The 22,519-nt window shown below is 45.5% G+C and overlaps 1 protein-coding gene across 1 annotated transcript; it reads left to right on the top strand.

Annotated features, from left to right (window-relative positions):
- The first annotated feature begins 18,576 nt into the window (after positions 1–18,576).
- Positions 18,577–22,205, top strand: LOC310849053 (cation channel sperm-associated protein 2-like). The gene has a single exon (XM_083748771.1). It carries the CDS (start codon positions 18,586–18,588, stop codon positions 20,068–20,070), a length of 1,485 nt encoding a protein of 494 aa, XP_083604897.1. The 5' UTR covers positions 18,577–18,585; the 3' UTR covers positions 20,071–22,205.
- The last annotated feature ends 314 nt before the right edge of the window (positions 22,206–22,519 follow it).

Below are 22,519 nucleotides of genomic sequence, written 5' to 3'. Positions count from 1 at the left end.
CCCCTTTTTTATTATTTCTGGTTTTAGATGTTTAGGACATGATTTTAGATGCATGGAAGCCACATTATGGAGAATCATTTTTATTTCAAATTGATAAATAACAGGTTATCTCCAACTATGTCTAACCCAGAGTAAACCCACTGAAACTAATGGGCCTAAGTTAGTGGTGCCCACTAAATTCAATGGATCTACTCTGAGTATGACTAATTGTGGACACAACCCAGCAACCTCCATAGATGAGTCATTACTCTTCAATGGCACCTCTAAGAAACTAACTTGAGTTTGAATCCCAAGATTCTGTTGTTGTTCCTTGTGGTTCTTCTCCTTTCTTCCAGCGCTGTTTCTTTGTGAAAGCCACTAGATGTGCTTGGCCCACATTCCCTTCACTTCTCGCTGATCTGATCCTTGGCATTTAGGAAACATGCCAAGAGCTGAAAAGCATCCATATTTCACATCCTTATCTTGAATTTTGATTCAATTGACTTTGAACCATGCTGTCAGATGATTGCATTTGGAGCTGTGCGGCGCAGCTTTGCATCCGAAGCTGAACTTAGCCAACCTCTTAGGGGAAAGAACTTGTCAGTCTTGCTTATACTGGACATATACTATAATGCCAAAGTGGCCCCAAAGTGCAGTGTGGCAGCTGCAATAGTGGCTGGGAAAGACAGCAATCCATAGAGACAGCAATCCATGAAGACTGCTCCCTTAGGGCTAGTGGGAGATTGCCTCTCCAGCCCACCAGCCTACCTTCATACGAACAACTCAGCCAGGACGTAGAACTGCCAGTGGTATCTTCCTCCTCCATAGTCTTCCTTGCCCTTGTGGAACTCAACAGGGATGAGGATAGGTACGAAAGCAGGAAGTGTTAGCTCACCCTATCCTTGAATCTGGCTCCCGCTACTCAGTGGCGGAGGAAGGGGCGGAAGGGTGGTCCACCCCGGGTGCCATCTCTGAGGGGGGTGACAAGAAGACAACCTGTGGTAGGCTAGCCCCGCTGCCCCTGGGTGCAGCGGGGCAAGCTGCGGGCATTGAGGTGCCGCAGCCACGTGTGGAGGATCCTGCTGCTGCAAGCAGAGGATGCCGCTGCCTCTGTGAGCAGAGGACTGCGCCGCTGCCTGTACGGCGCTCGAGCGGCACCGTCGGTATCGGCACCACACATGCACCGTACGTAGCAGCACTGCGCATGCACCGCTGAGCGGTTTGCCCCACCCCTGTGGGCAGTTTGCCTCACCCCTCGACACCCCGCACCAGGTGCCAGAGAGCCTTCCTTCACCCCTGCCCCTGCCTTCTGCCCAACCAAGCCAAATGAGCACCAGCCATGATTGGGACCAGTCCAGCCCTGCAGCATTTCAGGGAATGACCTTGATCTCAGACAGAGCACACTGTATAATAATAATAATAATAATAATAATAATAATAATAACAACAACAACAACAATAATGGTAATTATTATTTTATTATTTATACCCTGGCTGAGTTTCCCTAGCTGCTCTGAGTGGCTTACAGCATATATAAAGTATAATAAATCAAGACCTCAAGTTCAAATCCAAGTATCCCAAGTGCAAAAGACCCACAGGTCTGGGAATGGCATTTGCCTACAACCTCAGTGTGAGCTGCTAGCAGTTGTAGGAGACCTTATAATAGCTTTGGTAGATCTTTGGGCATTTGCAATAGTATTTTAAACCTGATAATGCCACGAGCTCTTTTCCTGGAAGTTTATACCCAGGTATTTAAAAAATGATACCTGTTCAATAGGTTGATTGTCAATTCTCCATTTGTGTCTCATTCTTTTTTTTAGAGAACACCATAACTTTGGATTTGCTATAGTTAATTGTTAATTGTTCGGCATTACAATAAACAGTGAGAGATCTTAGAAGTTTTCTTAGGCCTACACAGGAAAAGGAAATTAGAACTGCATCATCTATAATAACTGGTGGCTGGGGAAACTCAGCCAGATTGGGGGGGGGGGATAAATAATAAATTATTATTATTATCTGCATATAAGAGAACCGGGAGGGGTGTACCAGACAATTTAGGGGGGTGGGCATTTTCTTTCTCCATGTTTCCTACTGAGGAGTTAATATAGAAGATGAATAAAGTAGGTGCAAGGACGCAGCCTTGTTTAACACCATGATAGGTTTGGATTTCCTTGGATAAATGGTCCTGTAGGTCACACCTAACCTGGACCCAAGTGTTTTCATATAAACTGCAGATGAGACAGTTGAAGTGGGAATGTCTGTCTATGCTTGAGGCAGTTGTGGGAGACAATGGCTGCACCAGACGGAGCAATGAGTCAAGCCATATACTAGACACATCCTTGAGAGTAAAGTTAGCTTTTTCAAAAAGCAACCTGAAATATTGCCTAATAAAGTGGAGTGTGGGTGGGGTGGCAGGATAATTCAAAGGGAAGGTCATTTCAGTTTGCTTGCTTGCTTGCTTTTTAAGTGTAGCACTCTCAGGTGATCAGGTGCTCAACAAGCAAGCTTTGTGCCCACCCTGGAAAGTCCAGAGCAAGATGCTATGTTGCAAAAGCCTCCTTTTTCCCCAGGAAGTATGGGAAGCCAAAAGGCTAAGGAGTACCCAGAGACAGGGCTGGCCCACCCATGAGGCAATGTAAGGGGACTGCCTCAGGTGGCAGGTTCCACAGAGGCAGCAGATCCAGCCTGCAAGGAATGTATCGCCCACTGCTGCCGCTGCCTCCTCAGCAGCCCCAACAATGCTGCCTCTACACTGGTCTCTTGGTGAAGAAGAAGAAGAAGAGTTTGGATTTGATATCCCGCTTTATCACTACCCGAAGGAATCTCAAAGCGGCTAACATTCTCCTTTCCCTTCCTCCCCCACAACAAACACTCTGTGAGGTGAGTGGGGCCGAGAGACTTCAAAGAAGTGTGACTAGCCCAAGGTCACCCAGCAGCTGCATGTGGAGGAGTGGGGAAGCGAACCCGGTTCACCAGATTATGTGTCTATCGCTCTTAACCACTACACCACACTGGCTCACCACACTGAATAGGAGGCTCTGCTGCTTTCCTCTCACCTGCAGGGAGGAAAGGGCAAGAACTACTTTCTGGGATCTCCTGGGGTCTGCACCCACCTAGCATTATTCAGAGCAGGCCCCTTCCACCACCCCATGATGGCCTTTGGTTCCCGCTTCAACTGTCAAATAAAGTTGATTTGATTCCTACCATGTTCCCAATGTAGATCTTTATCCCCACTCCATTCCTGATGTAGATCTTCACTCACCCCTTCTGGCCTGATGTGGGTAACCCTACTTTGTGGTCCACCTCAGATGTCAGGGTTGAAGTCAGACACAGGTCCGCATGAAAGATGCAGAGCTCCATTTTCAATGAAGGTAACTCTTGATTCATGGAAGCGCCATACATCTCAACAATCCTTCCCAGTAGGTCTTGCACCTATGGAGTAGTTGCCAGGACTGAAATTCCCTGCCTTCCACCCTTTCTAAGGCTCCTCCTCTCCCAGATGTTTCCCAAGCAGTCTCAAACTGCATCTATGCACCTCTGGCCTCTGTTCTGCTCTTCTCTTTTCTCTGTGAGTTCTTAGGGACCAGTAGGAAGGGGATCTTGTCGCAGCAGGAGAAGGAGATTCCCTGGATTCTTCAACAGCTTCTTGACTCTCCTCCTCTGCTTCAGCATTGGAGTCTGAACTGCTCTCTGTCACCAGCTCTTCTTGCTCACTAAACCCTATTGCTGCTTCAGCATGCAGCCCCTCCTCCCACTCTTCTCCCTCTCACTCCTATTCATCCAGCCAGTGCCTGATATCAGATGCCGAAACATCTTGGACCAGCCTAGCCCAGAGAGCAGCACTGGAGTGGGAGAGAGGGGGGGGAGAGAGACAGAGAGAGAGAGAGAGAGAGAGGGGGGGGGGAAGCATACACACAGTATGGCCACCACATAAGTTTATTAGGGTAACTAACCAGTCCTCTATTCAAAAATAAAAATAAAAATAAAAATGCAGATCACATTGCACTATGGTTTAGCAGAGAGGTGGGGAACATCAGAACCAGGGACTGTATGTGGCCCTACAAGTCTCTCTGTCTGGTCCTTGGGAATCTCCCCAGGCCATACCCCATCCCCAACCACATGCCCTACTGACCCTACTTTGCAGAAGCTAGCCTACTTGTATAGTAAAATTTTCAATCATTGATGCACAGGAAACTGAAATGGTGCTCCAGAAACCTGCTCAGGGGCAAGAAACTACAAGAAGGAACGAGTCATGTTTCAGTGGTCTCTATACAAATGCACAGAGTGTGGGAAACAAGTGAGATGAATTGGAGCTTTTAATACAGGATTCTATGCTCTGGCCAATTGGGCCTCTGGCCCCCTCTGCTGGCCAGACTGGGTATGTGGCCCCTGGAAGGGTACTCAGAAAGGAATGTGGCCCTCAATCTGAAAAATGTCCATACCCCTAGTTGTGCATGGCATGGAAGCATGCCCATAGTTTCACAATGGTGAGAGTTTCATTAACATAAGGGGTTGGCATTAAAGATCATAAGGAGTGACGTCCTGTATCAGACCAACAGCTCATCTAGTCTAGTATCCTGTTCTCACCATGGTCAACACATAGCTGTGGAAATCCCACCAAGCAGAATCTGAGCAAAACAGTACCCGATCCTCCTGTGATTCTCAGCGACTGGCATTCAGAGGCATGGCCACTTCCTACTGTGGAGACAGAACATACTCATTACTGCCAGTACCATATGTGTAAGAGTGTATATACACGGCAGCTTGGGACACCTTGTGCAGTAAATGCTAACTATGCAAAACAGACTCTCAAACCGCATTCCAAGCTAGAGAAGTGATTTTAGAGGAAATCACCGAGTCCCAAACACAAATGAAGATGTAAAAAAGTTTCTATGGGGATATATGCTCGGTATTTATCACTCCTGTTATACAAAAATCACCAAATGGGTCCGAACTTCAATGTCTAAAAGTCCTGGTAGAGGACAAGGATCTAGAGATCACGCTAAGGGTGGCCAAATTCTGTGTGACTGCCATAAAACTTAGGGAACAAGCTGTACTACCAAAATGATTAAGGTTTTAAATGACAATTTTAGGTTATTTTTTAGTGATCAAGATTTAATATATATTTTCTGAATATTATCTGAATTGTCTCTGTTATACCCAATTGCAATTCAATGTATTCCTGTTGTGTTCTACTATTTTCCTGATATTGTAAGTGAGCCGGAACTGGTCTGTGACCGTAATAATAAAATTCCATTCAAGATGTAAAAAAATGGATGAATCTGTATAAAAAATTACAGATCTTGGCATCATGGAATGAATGAATGAATGAATGAATGAATGAATGAATGAATGAACAAACGAACGAACGAATGAATGAATGAATGAATGAACGCTTGTCATCTACTTCTCTTGCTCCCAAGTATCAGACCTTAGTAAATAAATGTAGGAGGCAATTAAAGCCATGTAGATGAAGATGCCAGTTCTAAGTACGGCATCAATTTCAGGTTGTACAAGGTGCCTCTTTATGTTCAGTGCAGGTGCAGATAGGAACACAGCAACTGAAGACAGCTTGTTTGCACAGCAATTTTTCAAGGAGCTAAACTTTCTCCCTCCTCAGTGACACTCACAAACAGTGGCCATTTATCAATATCTGAAAGAGATTTATTGGGACTTATAAATTTCAATCTCTAAGGGTAGGGAAGGAGGAAGGATAATGGGGGGGGCGGGGTAACGTTCCGGAGCTCTGCAAGGACAGCCTTGTGAAGTTCATGGTTGAGATTTGATGCTCAGGTTGGGTCAGCAAAAACTTCAGAGCAACTGTTGGACACAGATGAAGTGCCACCTGCCTGCATGCAGGGACTTTATAAAGCAATGTAAAGTCCAGAAGTGTTGAAATAAATTTGTGAACACCTCAACTCCATGCCAGGAATGGGGAACCTCCAGCCCACGGGCCACATTAGTCCAGCAAGAGACATTGGTGGTCCTAGGCAAGCCTTCTCTGAGATGTGTCTCTTCTATTGCACTGGTGTGGGTTTCTATGACATCTTCAGTGGTACAGGGTGCTATGTGATGCCACCAAAAAGGTATCTCCAGCATCTGAGTCAGCCATGATCCTGACATGCTCAGAGATCCAGTGCTTCTGCACGACTAGCTAACTCTAGAAGGAGGGGTAGTTCTGAGAATTTGGTAGGGGCTTCCAGTTAGTAGTCACATTCCTTAAGGTTATCTGTGTGGGAAGAAAACTGTTGCTATTTCCACATACTTAGAAGTGTGAATATCTCTTAATTGTTATCTTAATACAGTAACAGTTCATAGAAATAGGGCACCCATTGCCCTGAGCCGGTTAGCATGAAATTCAATTTGTGCTAATCTGCCCAATGCCCAAAGAGTGTGAAATACTCTGCATAATAGGAATTACCCCTGTTGGTTTGCCAGAATTATGGCTCTGCTTTTGTCATTTGCATTGCTGGATCAATTCCTCAGTGTGCTCTGTATTAAACACACAAACACAGAGATTGACATTTGGGGTTCACTCACTCATCAGGGTATCAAAATTGTAAAAGGTATTGCTTAATGAGCTACAGTTCTGAAACGTGGCGCACACACACACACACACAGGCCAGAGCATCCCAGTTACTAGAAAACTGTGGAAATTGTACCTTTTATTATGTTTTCCTTAAACTGGGGGTTCAAAGCATTTATCCCAAATATGCAAGCTTCACTCTTACCTAGCAAGTCCAAGAAGATCTGATTTTTGGAAAACTTATCCATCAAGAGAGTCGACTAAAAAATATAGAAACCAGAAAGCTGGAGTTTGGCACATTCATAGTTCAAGATAATGTAGGTGTGTTTAAGCATTTGCTTGACCATGTGAACTTTGTATCCAAAGATGGGGCGGCAGTATTGAAGTGTGCATGCAAGTCATCCGTCCCTCCAATTGCTTTGGACAGACTCTGTGCACTCAACCCATTCACACGTTGAGCAGAGAACGTCTGCAGAGAACTTTTACCTGCATTCACAAATAGAACCCTCCCAACAAGGTGTCATCTAGGCATTATTGGACTACAACTCCCAACAGGCTGAGCCACAAGGACCAATGGCAAGGAATGGTGAGAGTATAATCCAGCAATGTCTAGAGGGCACCAGGTTGGGGACATTTCTATGATGGGAGGAAAACTCTGGTCCTCTTGCAGTACCAAAAGAATCAGAAGAAAATAAAAAGGGTCGTCTTACCCTTAGGCGCTAGGGGTGCGAGGCACCCAGACGCCGGGCTCTCAGGGGTACCAGGCTGAGAATCCGGGGCCTGAGAGTTGAGTCCACCCATTGGTCAAAGCACTGCGATAGGCTCTTCTGCTGTGGGCGGCTCTGCGCCGTGAGTTCAGGGGCGACTGAGCCAGCGAGACGCTGAGGTGGCTGGCCGGCTCTGCCCTCCTGCACACCTGGGACTGGGCAACCTGGGGGGGGGGCACCGGGCAGATCTTTGCACCCATATTTGGATCTTTGCACCCATATTTGGTCCCCCAAATATCTGTAGTGTCATGTCTATGTGTCCAAAATTGCCAAATGCTGTAAGGACCCAGTTCAGAATGAGAAGCTCTAAAGTATTCCAGACTGGTACCAGTTTACTCAGAATGATCCATGGTTTTCTCTCAGTTCACCCCATAGGCTTCAGTCCACCCCATACCCACTTGCCAGAATGTGGTGCTGATGAGGAGGGGTCTTCCCTCCCACCCTGGTGCTTGCAATGCCGACTTGGCAATATCACAGATTCATGTAGCACTGGGAGAGCAAGCTTTCTAAGTATCTCGGGTGCCTCAAATGCTGCCATTGCCAAGAACCAAAGAGAAATAGGAGTGGAAGGGATGGAGAAATTGAGAGATGCTTGTGCTAACTCACTATTGGTAGAGAAGATACAGAAGCCACTGCAGAAGCCAGAAAAGAGAGTAGGTTTGGAATCTATGGAAGATTGAGGGATGGAGGAGGATGCTGTTATACTCACAGCCATGTTATCAGGGGAATTGGGAGGTTCCAAATGATCTGCAGAATTAGATGACCTAATTTTTTTATTTAAAAAAATGACAGCAAACCTATGTTTGTCAAACTCAATTCCAAATCAAACTGGGGTAGGGAAGCATTTTTCATCTGAAAGCACAGGGTAATTTTAAAGATTTTGACATGGTAAATTTCCATGGTGTTTTTTTAGGGGGGGGGAGTTAAAGAAAATGTCATTCCCCTGTTTTTTGCTACTCAATTCTCCCAGCTCACATCAAAACAATCCATCAGCCTCTTCTGTAACCTTCATAATGTTACCTGCTGCAAAGACAAAAGAGCTACGCTCCTCGTTAGCTGCGGCCAAAGTGACATTTCTAATTACCAGTCTGCAGTGCAAATATTCAGTTGCCCTGCTGGGTGGAAATCAAAGTGTGACTCAGAATCAGGAGGAGAGGAAAATATGAGATCAGCAGCTTTGGGTCTATTGCCAAATGAAGAGGAGGATGTTTGTCTAATTGGTGCCAGAGGATATCGGGAGGCTGCACTGAATACTTAGCCAGAACTGACCAGAAGAGACCTCAGAGTCTGATATCTGTGAGCTCAGTCAGTATCTGCCACACTTAAACCGCTCAGCATTAATTGGGATGTCAGTTCTACAGCAAAGGAAACCCCCTTACACCAAGTCAGACCACTGGACAATCTAGCTCAGTATTACTGACCGTGGTTTTCCCGGGTTTCAGAGAAGAACCTTTCACAGCCTGCCTGGCATTTGAACCTATGGCCATCTCCATGCAAGGCAAGTAACCCACCTTTGAGCTAAAGCTAAGTTTAGCAGTTTACTCAGTCTTTGTATGGTGGCAGGGCAAGGTGACCCCTCAGTTGCACCATGCAGATGATGTAACGTATTGCTGCATGTTGCATCATTGCATGCAGTGTGTAACCAAGACAATACTAGCTGGGCTACAATTCCTTGTAAGAGAGCACACCAAAGACTTACAGCTGGGGTGGGGAACCTCATTCAACATTGAGTTAAGGCAATCGTTCCATGAAGGTCAGCATTGCTGGCTGGAATTCTCTCCTCTCCTCTCCTCTCCTCTCCTCTCCTCTCCTCTCTGCCCCATGTGTTTTTTCCAGGGGTTCTCCCAGCCCCCAAGCCAATTCTGGGGGGCTTCGCAGGGAGGAGAGGGGAAGAAATCCCCTCTCAAGAAGAAGTCTTTGTGCAGATCTTCCCCTAAGGGGACTCATTAGTTCAATTCATCATCATCGTCATCATCATCTTGTTATAGATGTGGGAGGGGGACTCCCCCACAAACCCTAGAAATTAATAAATAGTAGGATTTTGGCAGTTCTATTTTTCTAGAAAAAGAGGTGCCAGAACTCATCATGAAAAACCTTGCTTGTTCTCCTACAATAGGAAAAGGCACCCATCTGAGAGGTGCTGGAACTCAGTTCCCGCAGGTTCTGGCTGAAAAAAAGTCCTGGGTTTTGATTATTTAGGGTGTGGAGGGGAGAATACAAAGTGCAAAGGACCTGTCCAAGCTAGGGCCATTAAGAAGCAATACAGTGACACTGAGAGCCGTTGGCAATGCAAGAGAACTGTCCTCACCACCCACCCCCCGCCACCTTGCCCTGAAGTGTAAACAGAGACTGGGGTTTGGAAGGTTACCAACTGGGTGTGAGGTGACCGGAAAAGAGAGTTTTAGCTGGAGGTTCTGGGAGGAAGAAGCTGGAAGAGAAAAGACTGGAATTCATCTTGGGTAGGCTGGCTGCAGGCAAGCTGGGAGAAATGCTTTGGTCTCCGTGGCTGAACTGCTGTGGGGGTCATGCCCTTCTTGAAATGCCCATGCTGTAAGACAGGGGTCAGCAATTTTTTTCAGCAGGGGGCTGGTCCACTGTCCCTCAGACCTTGTGGGGGGCCGGACTATATTGGGGGGGGATGAATGAATTCTTATGCCCCAGAAATGCATTTTAAATAAATGTAAAAACATGCTGATTCCCGGACCGTCCACAGTCAGGATTTAGAAGACGATTGGGCTGGATCTGGCCCCCCAGGCCTTAGTTTGCCTACCCATGCTGTAAGATATGCACTTCCTTCATACAGACTGAAGGTATAAATAGGTGAATAAACCATATTTCTCAAAGTTATGACAGTCTCCTCTGTGTCTCAATTCTCCAGAGGAACACAGACCCTGGAACCCCATGAGCTCCTGCCACCTCCCAGCAAAGAGTGAGGGTGGCACCCAACTTTTGCAACAGTAAGGTAAAGGTAAAGGGACTCCTGGCCATTAGGTCCAGTTGTGGCCGACTCTGGGGTTGCAGTGCTCATCTTGCTTTATTGGCCAAAGGAGCCGGCGTACAGCTTCTTGGTCATGTGGCCAGCATGACTAAGCAGCTTCTGGCGAAACAGAGCAGCACACAGAAATGCTGTTTACCTTCCCGCCAGAGTGGTACCTATTTATCTACTTGCACTTTGATGTGCTTTTGAACTGTTAGGTTGGCAGTAGCAGGGACCGAGCAACAGGAGCTCACCCCATTGTGGGGATTCGAACCGCCGACCTTCTGATCGGCAAGTCTGTGGTTTAACCCACAACGCCACCCACGTCCCTTTTGCAAGAGTATATTCTGATTAATGCCGAAATCAGCTTCTATGTGGTGTGCATAGTATAAAAATCAGCCTCGTGAGCGTTAAGACATAAGCATCCTTAATTAAAACAGACAATTAAAAAATCTCATCGAAACAGCACAGCAAATAAAACAGGCAATTGTGTGTGCATGGAAACATCTCGTTGTTGCCTGGCTGGAATGTAGCCGACTGTACAATGATGTGGAAGCAAGCAACAGGCATTTTCCATAAGGCAGCAGCCTATACTCACTTTCTTTACCTTGCGTCAGGATTCTTTAGGAATTTGATTTCTGCAGCTTCCACACAGAAACTGCCAGATCCAATCTCCCTTTGCCAAGCCTCAGGTTTTGTTGTCTGCCACTGTCAGACAGCTGGGTGAGCTAATGAGTTCCTTTTGCAATGAGGGTGGTCCACATTAAGCAAATTGAATTGTTCCTGGTGGCTTGAACAGAGACAGTTCGGCCAATGCAATGCAATGTTTGCCTTTGCCATCAGAACAGACTTACCGGCTCAGGAGAGGGATGGCGAACCTCTGGTGTAAGTAGACTTGGCACAGGTTCCCATTTGGCCCACAAGGTTGTCCCCCCCCCCCAACCATACCTACCCACCTCACACCTGGGCTGGATATAGACATGTCAAAGAAGTGATCCAGCTAAACGCATTGCAAACTCATACAGGGAAATCCGATAGGCAAAAGATGGGACTCTACCACGCCACCTGTGTCACAGTGTTATATCGCATATGTTGTTGTTGTGGTTGTTTAGTCATTTAGTCATGTCCGACTCTTTGTGACCCCATAGACCAGAGCACGCCAGGCACTCCTGTCTTCCACTGCCTCCCACAGTTTAGTCAAACTCATGCTGGTAGCTTCCAGAACCCAATCAAATCAAATCACATCACATAAATTCCGAATTACAAAGCCAAATTTTAAATTTTTTTGTTGGGAGACCCATATTTCAAGATCCGAAGCGGATTCCAATCATCTTCTTGCTGCTGCGTTAATATCCACAAATCTGTCCAAATAATATTCATAATTCTATCCAGTCCTATCTTGCTGTTCCCACATCTCATCTTATTCATATATTTTTCTTTTTTCTTTGTGATCTCTTCTGATAATTTCTTTAAGCAGGTAAACACCAGTTATAATCCTGTGTGAATTTTTCCGTTTGTCCAATCACCATATCGAGATGGTTTCCATGTATCATCAGTTCCATAAATAAAAGCAGTTTTTCCATCATTAATCTTCGCAAATCTGTCGCCTTCTTTGGTCCCTCTGAGGAGGCTCGCCCACAATAAAAACAGATCTGTTCCTCCTCCCAGACATGAGTCTTTCGACAGAACTTGCCAAAATGGCGACGCTATTTTTTACTGCGTCATCCCAAAGCTCTTATACTTTCCACAATCTCCTTAAAACATGCTTTTCGTTAGAAAATTATCTCCACACAGTCTTAAATCATCAGCTTAGGTCATGTAAGCGGCATTTCTGACTTCTGGTGGGGTGGGATTCTTAGTTAATCACATAAAGAAAAGAAAGTTCCCCCCCATCTAGTCCCGTTGCCGACATACCAAGCCTTGGTGTGTCTTCTCATGATATATTCCTGTTTATCCGACCCATTTTCTTTCTCAGAGATCTCTTCAATTAGCAGTCTTTACTCCCCATTCTTCCTTGAACTATGTGCATTAGCTTCCTTCTAATTGTTTCTTTTGAAGTTGCTGCAGCTAGAGGCACGAATCAGAGACAGCGTCTAGGAGATCCGAAAACCACGCAAGGGCTTTCTGCCTAGTGCCCCCACCCCCTCAAATTTGGGGGTGGTATAGGGCACAGCAGGCAAAGGCAGTCCCCCCACACTCGCTTGGGGGGTCGGAAGGCTGCTTACTCCCATCACAGCCTCTTAATTACGTCGTGTGGGTCGGAAAGATGTTATTGTCGGCCATCTTCCAATGCGCCCCTAGTGGCCCCCCACTGCCCAACCATTTCATCCTCTGTCTTTATTGTTGTCGTTTAGTCGTGTCCGACTCTTTGTGACCCCGTGGACCAGAGCACGCCAGGCACTCCTGTCTTCCACTGCCTCCCGCAGTTTGGTCAAACTCATGCTGGTAGCTTCGAGAACACTGTCCAACTATCTCGTCCTTTCTCGTCCCCTTCTCCTTGCGCCCTCCATCTTTCCCAACATCAGGGTCTTTTCCAGGGAGTCTTCTCTTCTCATGAGGTGGCCAAAGTATTGGAGCCTCAGCTTCATGATCTGTCCTTCCAGTGAGGACTCAGGGCTGATTTCCTTAAGAATGGAGAGGTTTGATCTTCTTGCAGTCCATGGGACTCTCAAGAGTCTCCACCAGCACCATAATTCAAAAGCATCAATTCTTCAGCGATCAGACGTCTTTATGGTCCAGCTCTCACTTCCATACATCACGACTGGGGAAAATGTAGCTTTAACTATATGGACCTTTGTTGGCATATACAACACATATAAAATACTTTTTCTTTACCAGTCTAACTGAGTCCCTGATGTTATATGTGATATTGAGGTATGGGGTAGCTAAGGGCGTGGCTCCAAAGGAACAACACAGAGCTTAAGGAGAGCTCCTGATCCTTTGAAAGCAAGTCCCAGTGGTATTGGCTGCACCAGGGTGTTCCCTATCAAATTCTAGTTTCACCTGCAAATGAGCCTGTTTCCTCTTCAGCTGCTTGCAGGTGTGGCTTGACTCTAAACCATGCCTGCAAAAAGACTTCAAAGCAGTTTGCTATAACTGCTTATCAGATGGTTGGTGGTTACAGCAAGCCCCTTTAGAGTTGCCATCTGATCAGGTGCACCAACTCCATGGGGCTGAGGTCTTTACAGCCCCCCACATAGCCACTGGGAGTGGCTCATCCCTCCCCCCCCCCCATCATGAGGAGGCAGATGAGGACTGGCAGGATGTTGCCCCAGGTCACTCAGTGTTAGGAGACTGTGTGGACCAGTGCAGACTAGCGATTGAATGTCACATCGAGAGGATATTTGTGGATCATCTGAGACAATATTATAGTCAACTGAAATAGCAGACAGGACTGGGAATATAAGCAAAGGAATGACAATGATAAAGGAATGTAATGCAGAATATACCTGTATGTTATGGAAGTATTACATTCAAGGCAGTAGACAAAGGATTTGAATAGAAACATCATGGAAGGAAGGATGGGAATTCTGAGAAGACAGATTCATGGATAATTAGAAAAGGATGCTGTGATTACTAAAACCCATCATGGTTTTCTCAAAAACCAGTCATGCCAGACCAATCACATGTCTTTTTTTGATAGAGTTAGAAGCTTGGCATACAAGGGGGATTAGTAGTACTAGTAGTAGTAGTAGCAGCAGTAGTAGTAGTAGTATATGAATTTATATACTGCCTTGGGAATTTATATACCCAAAGGTCTCAGGGGGGTTCACGGAATAAAATCAAAATCTAAAAACCACAAAATAAATTATCAAAATAAAAGCAACAACCCAATAATCCCCCCCCCCCAAAAAAACCCCACATTTTAAAAGGGCATAGTCAATCAAATCAACCAAAGGCATGGTTAAAAAGGAATGTTTTTGCCTGGCACTTAAAGGTGCATAATGAAGAGAGAGCATCCCATAGACTGCAGAGAAGGCCCTGCTCTCATGTTGCCACTCTCCAGACCTCTTGAGGAGGAGGCACACAAAGAAGGGCTTCAGAAGATGATCTCAGAGTCTGGGTAGGTTCATATGGAAAGAGGTGGTCCTTCAGGTATTGCTGTCCTGAGCCATTTAAGGCTTTATAGGTCAAAACCAGCACTTTGAATTGGGCCTGGAAACTAATTAATAGCCAGTGCAGTTGGACCAGGATATGTAATATGTTCAAACCATCTTGCTTCAGTGAGCAACCTGGATGCTGAATTCTGCACTACCGTAAGTTTCTGAACCATCTTCAGAGGCAGCCTTATGTATAATGCATTGCACTAATCTAACCTTGAGATTACCAGAGCATAGGCAACAGTAGTTAGGCTATCTCTGTCCAGATAGGGGCATAGCTCGGCCACCAGCCCAAGCTGATGGAAGGCACTCCAGGCCATTGAGGCCATCTGTGGCCTCGAGTGACAGCAAAGGATTCAGGAGTACCCCCAAGCTATGTATCTGCTCCTCCAGACGAAGTGTAACCCCACCAAGAGCAGGGGATTTCCCACCCATCCAGTCTAGGGAACTACCCACTAACAGTGCCTCAGTCTTATCTGGATTGAGTTTCAGTTGGTTGGCTCTCATCCATTCCATTACCAAGGCTAGACACTGGTCCAGCATTTCCACTGCCTCACCTGCAGATGTAACAGAGAAATAGAGCTGAGTGTCGTCAGTATACTGCTGACAACGTACCGTATTTTTCGCCCTATAGGACGCACTTTTCCCCCTCCGAAAAGGAAGGGGAAATGTGTGTGCGTCCTATGGAGCGAATGCAGGCTTTCGCTGAAGCCTGGAGAGCGAGAGGGGTTGGTGCGCACCGACCCCTCTCGCTCTCCAGGCTTCAGGAAACTCTGCGCAAGCCGCGAGAGCCCTCCCCCGGCTTGCGCAGCGCTGCCTCTTATCCCGAAGCTACCCGAAGCGACTGCTCAGCGTGCCAGGGCTTTGGGTAGCTCTGCGCAAGCCGCGGGAGCCCTCCCCCGGCTTGCACAGAGCCGCCTCTTATCCCAAAGCCCCGGCGCGCTCAGCAGTCGCACCGGGGCTTTGGGTAGCTTCGCGCAAGCTGCGGGAGGGCTCCTGCAGCTTGCGCAGAGCTGCCTCTTATCCCGAAGCCCCGGCGCGCTGGGCAGTCGCATCAGGACTTCGGGTAGCTCTGCGCAAGCCGCGGGAGGGCTCCCATGGCTTGCGGATAGCAGGCTGTTCTGGGGGCTGGGGTCGGGGAAAGCTCAGGCTTCCCCCGCCCCAGCCCCGAGCCTGGGGGGGGAGAATATTTTTTTTTTTCTTTATTTCCCCCCCCCCCAAATCTAGGTGTGCTTTATGGGCCGGTGCGTGCTATGGGGCGCAAAATACGGTACTCCAAACCTCCAGATAACCCCACACAGTGGTTTCATGTGGATGTTAAACAATGTAGAGGATACGATTGAGCCCTGAGGAATCCCACATTGAAGGTTCTATGGAGCTGAACAGCATTCCCCAAGTAGCACTCTCTGGGAATGACCATCCAAGTATGACTGGAACCCAAACGAGGCCTGAACCCCAATTGAAATGGATCCAGAAAATCAGTTTCTTCCAAAAGCACCTGGATCTCGTCTGCAACTACTTGCTCCAGAACCCTGCTCGGGAAAGGTAGATTAGCAACTCTCCGGTAGTTAGTTAGGTTTTCTGAATCCAGGGAAAGTTTCTATTTTCTTTTTAATTAAATTTTATTTAAGATTTGACAATAACAATAAATCAACAATGACTAATACATCAATTCACTGTTTGCTGCCATTGACCATCTTTAACAATAGTTAACAAACTACAAAACATTGCTTCGAATTAGTCAACTTTTCATTTTTAACTTTGTCTCTTAGCAGATCAGAAAGAAAAGAGACTAAAAGGGAAAAGTGAGAAGAGAAGAAAATTTAAAGAGGAAGAAGAAAAAGGAAGAAATTAAAAAATAAAAATAAAAAGAGAAAATAAATACATTTAACTTCCAATTAGACTCATTGTATTACTGTTTCTATTGTTCTTTCACACACAGTTCCAAATTACTGTATTGCTTTCTTTGTTTTTATCAGATAACAAAAACATTATGTTTCTTATTTTACAAGAATCATTCTGGTTCTGCCAGGAGATATTTATTATTTCAATAGTTTTCTAGGTATTCTTTAAAGATTTTCCATTCTTTCTGTACTTTCTGTTTTGGATATCCTCTGACTCTCCCTGTCATCATAGCCAACTGCAGATATTCTGTCATTTGCACCTGCCACTCATTTATCACAGGTGTTTTATCACTTTTCCAGTTTCTTGCAATTAAGATCCTGGCTGCTACTGTCGTGTACATAAAAAAGTAGTCTAACATCTTTTTTGATTTCTGATGACATTATACCTAGGAGGAAGGTTTCAGGTTTTTCCTTAAATGAGAAATTAAATAACTTTTTAAATTCATTGTAGATGTTATTCCAAAATTCCTTAATGGCTGTGCATTCCTACCACATGTGTACTGTATATATGACCCTATACCATCTATACACCTCCAGCAAGTTGGTGATCTATTTTTATACATCTTCGCAAGTTTACATGGAGTGTGGTGCCAACTGTACTGCATTTTCATAATATTTTCTCTGAGATTATAGCATGCCGTAAATTTAAAGCCCTCCCTCCATAGTTTCTGCCATAAATTTAATGTCCTCCCTCCATAGTTTCTCCCATTGATCCATATAGATGTTATACCCTAGGTCTTGCGCCCATTTCACCATTGTCCCTTTCATCAATTCTTCTTTCGCCTCCCATTCTAAAAGGAGGTTATATATTCTTTAAATTTATTTTCCTTTATATTGAATTAATTATTTTTTCAAATCTAGATGTTTCTTTTGCAAGACCTTCCTTTCTGTCTAAGCTCAATCTTTCGTTTATCTGAAAATCTTGCAGCCAGTCTGTCAAGTGTCTTCTAATTTCTTCAAATTCTTTCAATTTGAAGTTATCATTAATTTCTTCTATCAGCACTCTGTATGTGGCCCAGTCTCTTTGCATATTTTTCTGTTTGACAGCCAGGGCTTCTGTCGGTGAGGACCACAAGGGAATCTTTGGTTCTAATAATCCTTTACAGTGGTACCTTGGGTTAAAGCTGCTTCAGGTTACAGACGCTTCAGGTTACAGACTCCGCTAACCCAGAAGTAGTACCTCAGGTTAAGAACTTTGCTTCAGGATGAGAACAGAAATTGCGGCGCGGCGGCGTGGCAGCAGCGGGAGGCCCCATTAACTAAAGTGGTGCTTCAGGTTAAGAACAGTTTCAGGTTAAGAACGGAGATCGAGAACAAATTAAGTTCTTAACCCGAGATACCACTGTATATTTTATCCAGATCTTATATAAGGATTTTCTTATAATGTGATTCAAAAATCCCTTGTGTGCCCTCACCTTTTCATAAATTAGATACGCATGCCAACCGTATCAATTGTCAAAACCTTCCAGGTCTAGCACATCCATTTCCCTTAAAGCAATCCAGTCTTTTATCTACACCAGCCCAGCAGTTGTGTGATAAAGTTCTAACTCTGGTAGGGCAAAGCCTCCCCTCTCCCTTTGGTCAATGAGTATTTGGTGTTTGATTCTTGTTTCCCCACACACACACACACACACACACACTCCAAATAAATCTAGCAAAGGTTTCTTAAGAAGTGGTCTTATCACTTCCTCCTTCAAACAGACAGTGACCACTCCCTCTCGGAAAGAGGCACTGATCACCTCCCTGACCCAGCCAGCTGTTTCCTCCCTGCTGTGGACATAGTGTATCTTGGTTTTAGGAAGGCTGTTGGCAAACTGTCCCATGATATCTGCATGGAGAAGCTCATAAAATGTGGGGTGGACAAGGGAACTGTTAGGTGGATTTCTGGCTGGTTGACAGTTCAGACCCAAAGAGTGCTCACTAATGGTTCCTCATCATGCTGGAAAAAAGAGACAAGTAGGGTGCAGAAGAGTTTTGTCCTGGACCCGTTGTTCTTCAACATCTTTCTAAATGACATGGATGAAAGAATTGAGGGGACTCTCAATTTTCAGATGACACCAAATTGGGAGGGGTAGCCAATGCCGCAAAAGAATCAGGGTTCAAAACAAATAAAGGGCCCAAACAAATCAAGCGTTGAGGTTACAGATGCATAGACCACTGTGATTAGACTATATACTGGCTCATGTCTGCATTCTACTGTGTAACTTGCATGCATTGATCCTAAGAACTGCAGTCCTAGGAATACCAATAGAATCAGGCTAGTGGAATGCTCTGACTGCTCCAGGAGAATACTCTCAACTGTGAGGTCACCACTGAGTGTCTATTATGCTGTATGAAGAACCTTCCAATCTTCGTTGGGCCATACCAGGAGGAGCCAGCAGGAGTCATGGAGAACCAGCCACCCTCATCACAAGCTTCCAAAGAGACAAATGAAGTACCCTTTGAACTGCATCCCCGAGCAGATGCCATCCGCTCCAAGCTGATCTACACTTTCTATCTGATTGACTATCTACGGGGGCTAGGCAGTGCTATTCCACGCCATAACATACGAGATTTCCTGGACCATCGGAAGCTAAAGAAGATAATGCTCACAGACCATCACCAGCTGGTGCGCTTCAATGTTGCGCCCAAACGAAATGTCATGATCACGCGAGAAAAACGCTGCCGTAACCGTATCCGCGTGCGCTGCAGCCGCTGGCCCCCTGTCGCCATGTGGGCTTATTCAGTCCTGAACAGCCAAATCTTCAAAGTCTTCATGATCTTCCTCATCTGCCTGAACATGGTGGTCCTCATGATCTTAGTAGAGATAAGGGATCAGTTGGAGGACCACTTTGTGAAAATGAAGATAGCAATGGAGGTGATCATCTGGGTCATTGTCCTCATCTTTTTGGTGGAAATTGGGCTGAACTGGGCTGTTAGCTTTCAGGATTATTTTAAGAGCTCCTGGAATGTCTTTGACTGCACAGTCACCATCATATCCTTTATCCCTGAGTTGATATTCCTCGTTGAAAAGAAACACAGCAAGGCCGTCACATACTTCCTCCAGGTTTGCCGTGTGCTGCGATGCTTAAAGCTCTTCCCTAGACTCCGGCAAATCCGGATCCTCATTATGGCCCTCTTCAAAGCAATGAAAGCCATGAGCTTCATCCTGGTGCTCCTCGTCTTCTTTTTCTATATTTTTGCCGTATCAGGCATTTTCTTCTTTGAGGGCTACACTCGCTCAAACCTGGATGACCTAGAGTACAACATGTATTTTCAAGACATGCCCAATTCACTGGTGACCATCTTCATTCTCTTCACCATGGACCATTGGTATGCTCTGCTGCAGGACACGTGGAAGGTCCCAGAGATAAACAAAGCAATCAGTGGCTTGTTTATCTGCTTGTGGCTCCTCATTGGGGCATTCATCTTCAGAAACCTCATGGTGGCCACCATGGTCACCAATTTCCAGACCATTCGGAATGAATTGAGTGAAGAAATGAAGCAGATTGAGACTCAGCAGAAAGCTGACAAATTTAAGATGGAACTGCTGGAAAAGAAGTACAGCTCACCCCAGGGGCAGGACAGAATGAGCATGGGGCCATCCACAATATACAGCATACCAGAAGTCGAGGCTGGGTCTCTGGATTGGGAAACATATGTCCACAAGAACCTGCCAGGGCTATACGAGGCTGAAAATGACGAGCAGGTCATTTGGCCCCGTGACGCCCTCTTCCGCTACTTTGAGCTGCTGGAGAAGCTGCAGTATAACCTGGATGAGCGCAAACAATTGCAGAATTATGCCATCTTGGCTCTGTCCAACCTGGAGGACAAGTAGTGATGGCTTCTGAAGGATCAAGAAGATGCAAGTGTGGACTCCTCCTTGCTTACTGAGCCAGCACAACCAAAACCTGTCTCAAATCAACAGTTTACCTCTCACATTGTCCTCCTTACCAGTCTGTGGTTCTCCAGCTGTTGCTAAACTACAAGTCCCATCATCCTTGACTCTTGCCCATGTTGGCTGCGACAGATGGGATCTGCAATCTAGCGACATCTAGATGGACACAGTTCCCTGCCCCTGATTTATGTGGCTATGCATTATTAGACTAGAACTGCAAGGAAAGATCACAAAACCACCCGGTCTGCAGGTTTTGGACACTTTTTGATGTCTCTAGGGTTTCATAGCATTGGTGAGCAAGGCACACCAGGGTGCACCCTCAAATGCCACATTTTCCTGTGGGCCAGACAGACATCTTTTCTGCACATATGTAATATTTGATCTACAAGAATAAATTCCCCCATACCCCAGAAAGTTGGCATAAGACACACCAATGGACCAAAGAGCCAACTTTTTATTAATTAACCACAAGTGTCTTGCAGTAAGCTAGGAGTGACCTGCTTGAACACGGGATATCCTTCCCTAGGGGAGGCAATGGAATGAACACCTCTGTTTCCTGTTGAGGAAACCTCACTCTGGCTTCTGGATCAGAGGATTGACTGGTCCATGCCCTTCCTTTTCCACTCACCAAAAGGTGAGCTGGGAAGTGCTAGTTTGCTCCATTTCTTACCTGTTCTATTCCTGTCAGATGGGTGAAGCTTCTAGGAACCAAAAGTCATTTCCTTCTTCATCCACTTGAGCTGGCCGTTGATGTCTGGTAGGTGACACGGTGTCCCTTCAACATCTCGGTGAACCACAACCCCATTTCCTTTTCTCTCCTTGACCACACTCCCTACCTGTTGTGGCAAAACCAAGGAGTCCATCAAGCAACTGAAACCCACCATACTGAGCTCAAAGAGTATGTTGTAGCTGAAGCAATGGTACACCTTTGACCAATATGGGTGATACCAACAAATTCCTAATTAGTACCCTAGTAAATGACTGACAAATCTATCCTCCTGAAAAACATAAGGGCAGTCTTACAGAAAGGTTGCAAATAACTCCCTTATTCTGAGAACACATAGCCACATACACAATTTTATTGCATCCGTAGTAGAAGGATGTTTGCCGTTAATTAATGAAATGTTTCCAGCTTTAAAATGATTGATTATGGTATTGCCTTTCTTCCTGAACTCTTACTTAAGTATTTATTTAAATCGATGCATTGAATTGTTCATTCGAGGCTCAAGGCAGCTTAAAAAATTGGTAAGAACAAGTCAAAATATGATGGCTTGGATCCAAAGGTTCTCTTTCTCTGTTGGAAGGAGCATTTCTTGTCCATCAGAAAGACCACTTGCATCCAAGGAAGATTCCCATCAGGAAAGAAAGAGGCATCCAATCTAAAGTAGAAAAAAAAATGAACACAGGATTGCATATATTACTCCAAAAGAAAATGGAGAGGTTAATCTGCATCATCAAAGACCAAATGGAAGAAATGAGACAGCAAAGAAGGGAAATGAACCTCTAAAGGCACTGATTCTGTTCACTCTGGTTTTCATCTGGTGCAGGTTAGAACACATATTTGGGTCTAGCCAGATGACCAGAGTTGGTGTGGGGGCTGATAAAGGGAGAGGCAACATTTGAGCTTTGTGGGGTCCAGGTCCATGGGAGCTGGTCTACGGGAATTACTGAGACACAGCCCTCCCACCAGAAATGTCAGGCAATTAAAAAAAAAAAATCTCAAGATCTCAAACACTCTCCTTCCTGTCCCACACACATTTTATATTTCCTTGAATTTACTGAGGCATTTCTACAAACCCTCATGGACTATGCTGGCCAGGGCTGATGGGAGTTCTAGTCCAATAAGATCTGGAGAGCCACAGATTCCCCATTCCTTCTTTATATGTTTTCATGACTTGGACGGGCGGCAGCTGATAATTATTTGACTTGGTAGGGCTGCAATTTTCAACCTTGCTTTTCTCATCACAGTAAGACTTGTACAGCATATGAATAGGAAAGTGTGCACAAGTGATATAATATTGGCTGCATTTGCTTCCGACTCCCAACATTCATTAAAATACAGGTGGCAAATGTGATGTTGCTGGACTCCAATTGCCATTGACCCCAAACAGCATGGCCAAGCCTCAGGGGTGGTGAGAGATGCGTCATAATGCTTCAAGTAGGCCTTGACAATCAATGTCAGTCTTGAAATCAGGAGTGATAGCATGGTTCCACTAACTTCCGCTTTGGAAGATGACTATAGTTTCTTTTGATTTGCAGTGGGTGATATGGGCTTCACTGTTGCCAATGAAAGCTACGTTGCAATCCTGGCTGTTATTTCACTGCCTACAGCTCTCATATGTTGGCAAATAATGTCACCAATCAGTTCTTTTAAGGCACTGAAATGCTT

This window comes from Podarcis gaigeae (genome assembly GCF_964106915.1).
Source record: "Podarcis gaigeae genome assembly, chromosome: 7".
Lineage (NCBI taxonomy): Eukaryota > Metazoa > Chordata > Lepidosauria > Squamata > Lacertidae > Podarcis > Podarcis gaigeae.
Note: the sequence above shows the minus strand (reverse complement) of the source record. Positions and strands in the feature narration are given on the sequence as shown.

Bases quoted from the DNA above. Each gene is read 5' to 3' on its own strand.
- LOC310849053 (XM_083748771.1), top strand. From the start codon at position 18,586: ATGAAGAACCTTCCAATCTTCGTTGGGCCATACCAGGAGGAGCCAGCA.